General features: G+C 32.3%; 1 protein-coding gene across 2 annotated transcripts in view; it reads left to right on the top strand.

The window, feature by feature from the left end:
* Positions 1-5,701, top strand: part of Taz (tafazzin, phospholipid-lysophospholipid transacylase) — a 28,605-nt gene extending 22,904 nt beyond the window's left edge. For both annotated transcript variants that reach the window (XM_088274355.1, XM_088274356.1), the window contains 3 exons: positions 747-895; positions 2,547-2,821; positions 4,223-5,701. In XM_088274355.1, coding sequence (XP_088130481.1) covers positions 747-895; positions 2,547-2,821; positions 4,223-4,373 — 575 coding nt within the window. In that variant the 3' untranslated portion in view covers positions 4,374-5,701. The remainder of the gene's footprint in view (positions 1-746; positions 896-2,546; positions 2,822-4,222) is intronic.
* Positions 5,702-12,314: the final 6,613 nt, after the last annotated feature.

Raw genomic sequence — 12,314 nt, forward strand, 5'->3', positions numbered from 1 at the left:
GCTTGATATTTACTTTTAATACATTGTATTATATTTTTAAACTTTAAAAACGTTTTCCTGAAAAATCAAGTTTTTTGATTTATGACGTTCTTGAAAGGAGTGAGTATGTACTACTTTTCCTTGCAATATATACTTCTTCTAGTAATTTTTTAAACAGCTCAACTATCCTTCATAACTACAGTGGAAGACAGAGAGGATAGAATGCCACACCACTCCGTCCGAATATTCTTCTCATTTTCCACATTCCTGAATCTCCTTTTGCATACTCTCTGATTATTGTCCACTTTCAAGTATTTAAAGTACTTGATCATGCTAAATTTTTCTCAGTCTTCTTCTTCTTATTGGTTCGAAAAGTTATTATCTAAATAAGGATGAACATATCGTAGTCATACAGGAGAAAGTGACCAAGTGTATTTTTTACAAAAACGTGATCATTGTCTATTTGTTATCTTACTAGCTTAACATTGCCCTAAAAAAAATCCGAAAGGATTTTAAACTTGGAGCTATAATATATTGACTTGATAAAAATGACTAACTGCATTGGTGTTTATTTTCTTGCCAAGTAAAAGTGACTTAAATGGCCCTCCTAAATATTTTACGTTTTGTTAGTTAGTCACTTTCTCCTGTACGACTACGATATATTACCTCAAAGTGACTGCAGAATCAATTAGCAAAGTAAATAGTCGGCTTTTATATTTTCCCCGTGATAGATTACTTGGACTCACATTTTGGTGTTGATGTTTCAGGATCTCTGTCCCTCCGGCACTTGTGCTCGCGACGGCACCTCCGATGGTCGCTGGCGGCGCACGACATCTGCTTCACCAACATGATCCATTCTGTGTTTTTTTCCCTCGGAAAGTGCATTCCTGTAGTCAGAGGGACCGGAGTCTACCAGGTAACTAACTGGATGAGATTAGCACTTCATCAGAATGATGTAGTATAATATTTGGCCCGCAAAAAACAGACTTAACTCCTACTACTACTTCTGACCTTTCATCTTCATCTTCAAACCCTTATCTGCACCTCAATGGTGCATAGGGCACTGCATCATATAAATGCAGTGTTACCTTGATCGTTAACACATGAAGGAAAGGTGATCAGCCCTCCGCTTCAGGTACCAGTCCAGGGTAATATTGAAAAAATATTACAGTGAAAAAATCACTTATATGTATTTGACCCCACCTGGGAATCGAACCCGGGACCTCCGGTACGGTAGGCGAGCTCGCTGACCATTACACTACGGAGGCGGACTGACCTTTAGCCTCACCCAATGGTGCATAGGACACTGCATCGAATTGATGAATTGTTAACCTTTCCCTTACGGTGCTTAAAACTTCCACGTGCAACGGTGATATGTATTTTGTACACCATATGAAAATGTGATTTAAAAATAGGAAAAATGTGAATATTCCTAAATGTTGCTTTTATTGACCATACTTGAAGATGAAAGGTAACAATATTGTAATGTTAGCTCTGGTAAGTATCTGAAAAAAAGGAAAAAAAAATACATCGCTAGTAGCCGTCAAAAAATATTCTACAGATCGGAGTTGGGTTTGCGGTAACTTGCGATAAGGTTACTTATGACTAGTATACAACCCCAATTAGTATACTAATTAGGGTCGGGGCTGGTGAAAAAACTGCCTGCGACAATGTGTTAAGTGGACAAATGCAGATTTGTAACACACTCAAAATATTGACATTGAAAGCTGTCCCACCGCATGCCCAGATCTGATACAGAAGCTTCTAGGCTTCCTGACAGATCTGCTCTTGCTAAGCAATTTTTTTTTAACTAAGTTGCGAAATTTATTGAAAATGTCAAACAATATGAAACTGTATCCCGATTTTACTGTGAATTTACATTTAAAAGCTTTCAATATACCTGTCACTGCCAATCTAAATAAATACAAGATTGTAAGTCCATCACCAAATTTTCTAGAAGTACCCCGGTGTAGGCAGTGAAAGGGATGAGTGTTAAGTTCAATTAGTTAGCTAGATCCGATTCCGACTTGACGTTGGCCGGTACACAGACGCCCACAACCCCGGCCAGCACAGCAAACAGGCACGGAACAGTGCAAAGACATTTACAGAGGATAAATATTGACTTCTTCGTCTTATTCCTCATTTCTGAAGGTTGTGACCCTTGCAGAAGCAATGACTCTTCTCCAGTTATCCCTTGACTGCGCTGCACGTAGCACTCCAACCACTGAGGTGCCTGCAGCTGCCTTAATTTGATCGGTCCATCGTGTGGGGGATCTTCCTCTCCCTCTCTTTCCCTTCAGGCTACCGATCACAACTAGTCGTTCCAGGCTATCCTCGTTGCCACGCGCAACGTGTCCAAAGAACTGGAGAATCTGTCGGGTACAGATATTGGCCAGAGTCAAGCCATCCAAGCGTAGTTCCTGGAAATATTGACAAATATTGACATTGAATAAATATTGAAATATTGTCAAAATATTGACCGCAAAATGTATATTTTACGCTTTAATTTTTGCAAGCAGGGAGTCTTTGCAGACAGATTACCGTAATAGGGTGTGAACAATTTGCAGCCGGCGATTGACTTCTGCATCGAGCAGATGGACCGCGGCTCGTGGCTGCACATCTTCCCCGAGGGCCGGGTGAACATGAGCAAGGAGGAGATGCGGCTCAAGTGGGGCGTGGGGCGGATAGTGTACGAGTCGGCCAAGGTGCCCATCATCGTGCCCATCTGGCACGAGGGCATGGACCAGGTGCTGCCCAACACCGAGCCCTACATTCCCCGCATCGGGAAGAAGGTCATCCTGAACTACGGGAATCCAATCAATGTGGAAGATATTGTTAATAAGTGAGTGAGCTTTACTTAAATCCGGTGGTCGGCAAACTTATCAGCCAAATATGTTCATTACAACGATTAAACATTTTCTTTACAGCCAAATCCATGCAATTCTAGTATACGTTTAGTATAGTTTTACTTATTACTTACTTATAACCCTTATCCGCACCCAATGGTGCATAGGGCACTGCATCGAATGGACGCAGTGTTATCTTGATCATTACTTACATGAAGGCAAGGTGATCACTCTTGCGCTTCAGGAACCAGTCCAGGGTAATATTAAATAAATATTACAGTGTAAAATCACTAAAATTTATTTTCACCCCCCCCTGGGAATCGAACCCGGGACCTCCAGCACGGTAACTAAACACGCTGACCATTACGCCATGGAGGCGGATAAAATTTATCTTTATTAAATTACAGGGAACACTTGATAAAAATTTATTTCACACTTATCACCTTGTTTGCGGGAAACGCTTAAAAGCATCTCCTACATACTGTTAGTTGAGAGCGGGAGACGCTTAAAAGTGTGCTATTTGCTTACTTTTGGTAAAGCGCGAGAGATGCCAAAATACATTCTCTATGTGAGAATTGGGTTTGCGGTTAATTAGGATCGGGCAGCAGACCGTCTGAGTATAATTAGATTATTTAATGATTCGGCATTAACTTTGTGGAATGACATGATTATTTTATTAAAATTAAACACTTGAATATACCACTTTATCGAGTTTTATTTTTATTTACGACTAGTTTCGAAAACGACAGTTGTTTTCATCTTCTGGTACAAATTAAAACAAAGTTTTAAATTGTACCAGAAGATGAAAACAACTGCCGTTTTCAAAACTTATCGTAAATAAAAATAAAACTCGATAAAGTAGTATATTCAAGTGTTTAATTTTAATAAAATGAGTATAATTAGGGTAGTGGTTGAAAAATATTGTTTGCATGAATATGAATCTTTGCTAGAGGCGCACTTGAAAGGTCACTTTGTTGCGAGCTGGTAAGATCACTGTACTTATGGTAACTAACGGGTTACGAGCGGTTTTTTCATCAACCCTCACCATAAGTGTCTCCTGCTCTCTACCAACAGTATGTAGTACCAAAGACGCTTTTAAGCGTTTCCCGCAAACAATGTGCCAATATAATCACGGAAGCTTTGGTACGCCTGAAGATCTCGGCTGTCCAAACTCAAAACACAGTAAGGGACATTTTTTGTAGTACGCTTTTTTTGCATTTTTGGACTAAGTAGATTCTACTTAGTCCGAAAATACAAAAAAAACGTACTACAAAAAAAATGTCCCTTGCTGTGTTTTAAGTTTGGACAGCCGATCTGTATCTGTGTTCGATGCCAAAGGAAGTAATAAAAATGAAAGGTAATTTTCTGAAATTAATGTAATGACTTTGGAATTTCAGGTTAAAGAAGAGTGATGCATCGCCGGAAGAAGCCAGAAAAACGATAACAGACTTTTTGCAAGAAAAGCTACACCGTCTCAGAGACGAGACTCTAAAACTACTCGAAAAACCCTATGAGGATTCTAGTTCTGGGAGTGAAAAGGAGTTATAACCTAACCCTTACTCTAAATTAGTCCAGCCTAACCTAACTTACCATACTACTACCAAATTCATTGTTCCATCCACTATTTCTACACATAAATGGTGATCTATTTACTAGATTTAAATACTCAAATGACAAGCTTTTGCAAGCTTGTTTATTTCGAAATATTTTCATTAACCCCTTCAGACTTGAATGCCATATAAAATATTATATTTAATTGAAAACTTAATATTCAAATTTTATTTTATTACTTACGAAATAGCTTGTAATGTAAAAATCACCATGTATAATGACAATAAAATGTAGATAATTTAAATTTTTAATTTGATTTGAGGAAGAAGCCGTTTGCTTTGAAATCAGTCGATATTATAATTGAGTTTGAATAAAATACGTCGTGATTTTTAGACAAAGTTATTTTGTATGTTAAAAAATGGAAAAGCACAAAGTTGGTTATTCAAATTTTGAAAAAATTGCCATTTTAATCATCACTACGGTCAAGATGATGTACATTGTAATTTGCACCTGGTCTGCAGGGGTTAAGTTAATAAACATTTTAAAATTTGTTTTTCTTTATTTATTTTGTAAATTATAAAAAAATCATATCTTGTGTATTTTGATACGGTTATTATTAAAATGGAAAGACTTATATACCATAGAATGGAGTATACATGGTCTGTTTTACAGTAACCTAATTAAATTAATGGATTCAACTGTTGACACCATTAAAAAAAATTATAAACTAAGTTAATATGTAACTACGAATATTTTAAAATTAAAAATATTAAATATTTGCTCTTATCAGCCTACAGCACACCCACACGCACCTCTGTAGGCTTAGCTTGACCAACCTATCCTTAGGGCGTTTGTGCACTACACGGAATTTTACCGTCCGGCACTTCAGTTAGCGTGATAAAACGATGATTGGCTTGGATTGGCTTGTGCTTTTGTCCATCTTTCTTCGGATCGGTGCTCTTAATCGGTGCATGAACACGTTGCCCGTAAATTCGATCACGCTAAACTGTCGTAGTCGCATTTATTTTTTAATACCGGACTGCCGGATGGTAAAAATCCGTGTAGTGCATAAGCAGCTTTAGTGGAAAAAAATATGTATATTTTATTTCTCAATATTATTTGTACTTTTTTATCTGTACAGTTTAAGAAATCTTTGATTTTATTTGTAAATATAAAATACTTATCATAACAACTTGTCTGCAGTGAGAAATGATCAAATGCAATGTTTTTTTTAAAAAAGAATTCTATATAATTATGTTAATTTTATTAATTAATGAAATTTCAGTACTATGGATCTGCTATTTGTCATTTATATAAAAAAAAAACACATTGGGCATCATCCAAAAATATATATTTTAAAAATTATAATAGCTATGCAGTTTTTATAAAAAAAATATTAAAATGACTTCAATACATATTAGGATTCTTATGAGACAAACACCTGTATATATGTTTTAATTTTAAATCAAACACAGATTTTTTGAGTTTACTAAGTTGTATTTTATTAACAAAAACACATAAAAAAATTATATTGTGACAATTGTTTCGCCTTGTTAGGGCATTATCAAAGGAATGTCAATTATCAAACCTGTATATATTATATTAAATTGCATATTTTTTAGCGCATTTGTGATTGTATATATAAAATGAAATCAATATCAAGTCCTGTCAAACATCATGGTGTTATTTTTTGTAAATAATATTACAAAATTTATTTTGCATATCATTATTTTGCATATCATTAAAATAATACCGATCAAAAGTGTATTACTAAGCTGCTGACACAAATGGGGATTGGATTTGTTAACGCACGCTGCTAATTGAACTGTTTTCTTAGGCAGCTAACTTGTAATTTCACACAATTTCGACAGAATCAATAATTTGATTTATTATTTCATATGTTCATATTTAAACTATATACCTGGATAATTTAATACTGTACATATCGCTCACTCCTTTCAAGAACGTCATAAATCAAAAAACCTGATTTTTCAGGAGAACGTTTTTAAAGTTTAAAAATATAATAAAATGTATTAAAAATAAATATCTAGCCACTTATTAAAGTTTTCACTATGCAACAGATCTTTTTAGGTAAAACCTGAAGGTTCTTTCTCCATTTGAAAAATATTTAATATATTTAAAAAAATTATTATACAATACCTTTTCCTCAAAATGCAAAAACAACACTTTCTGCCCTGTAGCGGGTAAATATTAAGTTAAAAATATGCCTATTTTGCTGGGATATATAGTATATTTTCTGGGCATTCCAAAAACTTGCATAACTGAAAATATCGATTTTTGATTTATGGCGTTCTTGAAAGGAGTGAGCGATATCTGTAAATGTACTATTCTAAAGGAATCATAGATTTTTTTTTTTACCTACGTAATTTTTTTTATTTTGTAAAAAACATTAATGAATTCGGATTGAAAGTATTCTGTTTGATTGAAATGACTAATTTTTTAATGTATATATTTAGTACAGGAAAAAAAATAGGCTTTAAAAAATTATTATTTGGTCAGTATTTAATTTATTTAAAAACACTATGTTCCGATAATCTTTTTTCATTGTTTGAGTATATTAAACCTTGCAATTATATATATAGTCCAATTTTATTACATATAATACGAGGTTAAGAAAGTCTTGTTAAATGAAGCGCAAATTTGTTATTCAGCCATTTATGATATATATGACTGAATTTTTTTTTTTGTAATATATAATTTTTTTCATTTTAAATGACATTTCAATACAAATTATCTCCAATTATAATAAAAATAAAAATATTTGAGATATTTTGTGTCAGAGAATTATCATTGTGCCATTAGTTGTAGTATGTATTTCATAATTCAATTATGTTTATCTTATTCTATATTAATATCACATAGAGAAATTCATTTAAATATCTCAAATCCATAAAATCATTTGTTTAATTTTTCTTTCAATGTAATTTTAGACCTAATAAAAAGGATCTCTTAAAAAACTCCAATACATAAATTTGTCATTTTTGAGTTTTTTTATTCACTGGTTCTACTCAAATGATTGCTTTGTATTTTTAATTTACAATAATGAACTCATTTTCCAGGTATATGTAGTAAAACCTCATTTTTTTGCTATGTCTGCAAAATTTCTATTTGAAAAAAAAATACTTCTAGATGAGAATACTGTAGCGAATATTGTAATAATTTTATGGTGAATGCTACACAAGTATATTAAGTGTCAAATACAGGTATAAGACCTCTGATTTCCAACTTCTTTCATATAAAAATAATAGATGCTTCGTATCGAGTTGAGATGCCTAAAATAAGTATTGAAAATCATGCTTTTTTTTTATGTCATTAATTGAAAAAAAATGGTGCTGATGTTTTTATTCGGAAAAAATAGCATGGATTTGGCTGACATTTTATACTAAAAAATATTTACAATTAAATATGGGAATTTTATTTACTATTTTTTTTTAATAAAAGATTTGCGGTAAGTTGTAAGGTGTATCAATTGGTGGCATTTACTGTAAAAAAAAATAAAAATAATTACGTTGTTTGAAAGTTTTGAGTTCCGTAAATTAAATTCTGTTTGTATTAAGTATGTATGTGCAGGTTTTTAAAAAATATAGTAGATGTTTTAATGTACTATAATTCCTTAAGGGTGATGACTGATCGGAGCCATTTCGTCGCAACATAACATGTTAAGATGCGAGCATTCAGGCAGTCAGTACAGCGAGCCGAGCGCTCCATCCATAGTTTCGGATGCTTACTGATGCTCGCCCCGAGCGATGTTACAACATTACGTTACGACAAAATGCTCCGGTCAGTCACCACCTAACACCAACTTTTTCCACAAATCATAAGTTTTATCCTTTTGACTCTATGTGATTACGTACTATTTATTTTTTATTTTATTGATAAGTTTTCTATAATTACCATTTTTATCATTTGATTCAGATATATTGTGATTTTTCACCCATGGGTCCCAACAGTGGTTGGTGTGTGATATGACAATACTACCATTCGGTTAATGCTAAATTCAAACATTAAACCGAAAACGTGTACAGCTATCCAGAACAATTCATCGTAGGTTTACAAAATTGTAAATTAGAAATCCTCCATGAATTGCCAAAAAAATGTAAGAATAAATTTAAAATATTTGACAATACTACTGACCCCTATCCACACCCAATGGTGCATAGGGCACTTCATCAAATTGATGCAATGTTCATTTGATTGTTTATTAAGGCAAGGTGTTTTATCCTGCGCTTCAAGTACCAACCGGTCCAGGGTAATTGTATTGTATAAATTATTACAGTGAAAAAACATTTTTATTTATTTTGAACTCCCCGGGAATCGAACCCGGACCTTAGCATGGTAGCCAAATATGCTAACTTTAAACATTTACGCTATTGAGGCAAAAAAGAGCTTTTACTGTAGCTATAATTTGAGTTGAAATGTTATTTTGGATATATTAGATGTTTCGACGGAGACAAACCATCTTTTTATACACATGGGTGTCTGGGGATTTATTTTGACCCCCCTAGGAATCGAACCAGGGACCTCTGGCGCAGTAGCCAAATGTGCTGACCACTACACTATGGAGAGGGACAATTTCATATGTATTTCATAAATCACTTCACTTGCTCGCTTTGTAGATATTCCCCCTGTGCTTAGTAAAGTGAAACAGTCTCCTATGACCAAGTTTTTTCCAAAATTTTCTACACAATGAAATTTTAATGCATTTTTAACTATAACTCACATAATTGTACTATTACAGATATCTTGTAATCACCAATCAATGCATTGATTATCTCTCCTAAAAATATTCTAAAGAATTCATGAGACTTTAACTCAAAATAAGATGTTTTTACACTTAAAATTTAAATGAATGTAATAAGAATATTTTCTTACCTTTTCTACGGAATAAATGTATGTTATTATAATAATTACCTTTAAGTAACACGGCGTAGCTCTAAAGCAACTATGTATATTGCATAATATCCTGTAAAATTTAACTTGTCTTTGTGTTTTTTTTTTACTGTATCGTATGTGTTAACACATTCTTATTTATTGGAATAGTAGACGCTTTATAAACTGGTAATATTTTTATTAAAAATAATATATACCTTTCTTTTTTGTCCCAGTTTAATATTTACCTATTTTTGTGATAGCCATTAATTTAATCAAAATGACACCCCAAAAAACATATCTTCTTCTAACCCTTATCCGCACCCCAATGGTGCATAGGGCACTGCATCGTATAGAAGCAGTGTTATCTTGATTGTTAAATACACAAAGGAAAGGTGATCAGCCTTCCGCTTCAGGTACCAGTCCAGGGTCATATTAAATAAATATTAGAATGAAAAATCACTAAAATGTCATTTAATATTGATTTTTTTTTCAATAACTCGCAAAGCCTCTCCTTTTAGAGGCTTGTCTGCAGGTAGGATAGTAAAGATAGGAAAGGTAAATGTGAAAAATACATCACAAACACCCAGACCAATTGAAAATGAATCTTTCTTGAATTTAATTGGCGGGAATCGAACCTGCGGTGCCAATTTCGCAGTCGAGCGTCTACCCAACTACGCCGCGGCGCCTGCCTGTATTAATAAAATAAATATTTGAATTATTATGCAGCCTTATGTGCTAAGCACTACAATATCTAGGTAGACAATTATATGTGCCACATATAGTGAGGGTAAAAAAAGATTGATATACATTTAAGATATAAGGTTATAATTTATGTAAAAAAAAATTAAATTATATAACATTGTACCCATTGCTCACTCCTTTCAACAACGTCATAAATAAAAAAAACTTGATTTTTCAGGAGATCGTTTTTAAAGTTGTAAGAATATAATGAAATGTATTAAAAATAACTATCAAACCACTTATTGAACTTTTTACAGTGCAACAGATCTTTTTAGGTAAAACTTAAAGATTTTTTCTCCATTTGAAAAATATTTAGTATATTTAAAAAAATAATTAAACAATACCTTTTCTTCGAAAGGCAAAAACAACACTTTCTGCCCTTAGCAGATAAATATTAAGTTAAAAATATGCTGCTTTTGCTGAGATATACAGTAGTACATTTTCTGGGCATTCTGAAAACATGCACAACTGAAAATTTTAAATTTTTGAAATATGACTTTGTTGAAAGGAGTGAGCGACATGCTCCAAGATATTTTTTTTTAAACAGTTTTTCGAAATGGAATGGAATAGACATTAGCACTGGTATCTGTTAGTTATTAATAATATCTTATGAATATTTAAGTGTTGCCACAAGAATTACACCAATTCCCTAAATAATGTTGCACTCTATATTAACATACTGAATTTTATAGTAACATTGCCATTTTACTGTTTATTCACTGGAAATTTTCAATGCAAAATGGCTATTATATAAAATATCCATAAAATAAATTATTAGTTTTTTTAATTGAAGATTGAAATGGCTGTTTTTGTTTTATTTTTGTAATATATCGTTGTTTCATATATATTGCATTATATTGTACATTAATTTTTATATTTGGCATGCGTAGATGTTATCTGTTCCTTTGATTTGTGCGAATGTTGCATGGAGTTGCATGAAAATTGTATGGAGTGAAATATGAATTGTAGCTTTAAACTTCAATAATCATATAGTTTAGTTACGCTCTGGTCAGGTAAATAAAATTAAAAAAATATAATTAATTTTTAATTTTGAATTTGATATAAATTATTGTGGCATTTAATTTATGTAATTCTAAATTTATATTGTAAAAAATATAATTAGTGAATATGTAACCGTATCAGCCGAAATATTGATTTTCAGTTTTTTTTATCATTAACTGATTCAGCAGTCACTTTGTCGTAATATCTTTCTATTTTTAATTTATATTATACTTCATAAATACCATTTTTCTAAATATCTTTTGTGACACATGTTTTGATTCGTTCCACATCATCGATACGGTGTTTGATAATGATGCGGAATGTATAAAGTCATATTAAAAAAGTCATATTAGATTTTAAGAAATAGTGCTATTCACCAAGTCTTTTAAAAAATATTTTCTTTTGTTTACTTCAAAATAAATTTTAATAAATACAAAAAGTGTAATATCTATTCCCTAAGAAGTCTACGGATGCAAGTCCGAGATCTAAAAAACCAATTAGTTTAAAAAACTTACATATTTGTTGATATGTTATTAGCACCAGAGAGTTGTTCTACCACAAAATAGTAGAGAAATTTTAATAAAGTTGTAATAACCCTAATTTCTCCGAAGCATAAAGATGTATGTGGACTTGTATTTAGTTTTCCTGAATTTTTCATGTTTTGTACATGCATCTATATGCCGTGGGTATACACATTCTCAGTGTATGTCATTAAACTAACATATCTTCGAGTACAATATTAAACATATTATGTTTAATGATAATATATCAGCGATTTCCAAAATATTTTGATGTACGTATTTACTAATATTGTCTGAGGGTTCAAAATTATGCATAAATATATTTTTTAATTGCTTATATGTATCATATGTAGTGAATTTTTCATGGCGGCTCAAGATGAAGAGACCTTTCTGTAATGTTACCGGGTTGACAATCGTCACTGTATCCATGGATGCCAGGTTACAATTCTGAAAATACTGGGTGGTCAGCCGTAAGCATTTGAAAAGTCATCCGTGTGTATGTACCAGCCATGACAAAATAATGTTTCACGAATAGATTAAGTTTGATTGTGTGTGTTTTTTTATCAACCTATTTATTTATATTTATTATAAAACATAACTTTTTTTACCATTTCATGAACTATAATTTTCTTCTTCGATCCTTAACATTCAATGCCTTGACTAAAAATCATTCCAAGATTCTGAATTGATTCTGTAATTTCCATTTAAATTATAGACAGAATTGGTGAAAAGCACAATTAGTCTTTATGTTCTGCTAACATTTTTTTATCGCCAATTTTCT

The sequence above is a fragment of the Brachycentrus maculatus genome, unplaced genomic scaffold, assembly GCF_059751285.1.
Source record: "Brachycentrus maculatus isolate JH-2025_06_01 unplaced genomic scaffold, ASM5975128v1 h1tg000659l, whole genome shotgun sequence".
In the NCBI taxonomy this organism is placed as follows: domain Eukaryota; kingdom Metazoa; phylum Arthropoda; class Insecta; order Trichoptera; family Brachycentridae; genus Brachycentrus; species Brachycentrus maculatus.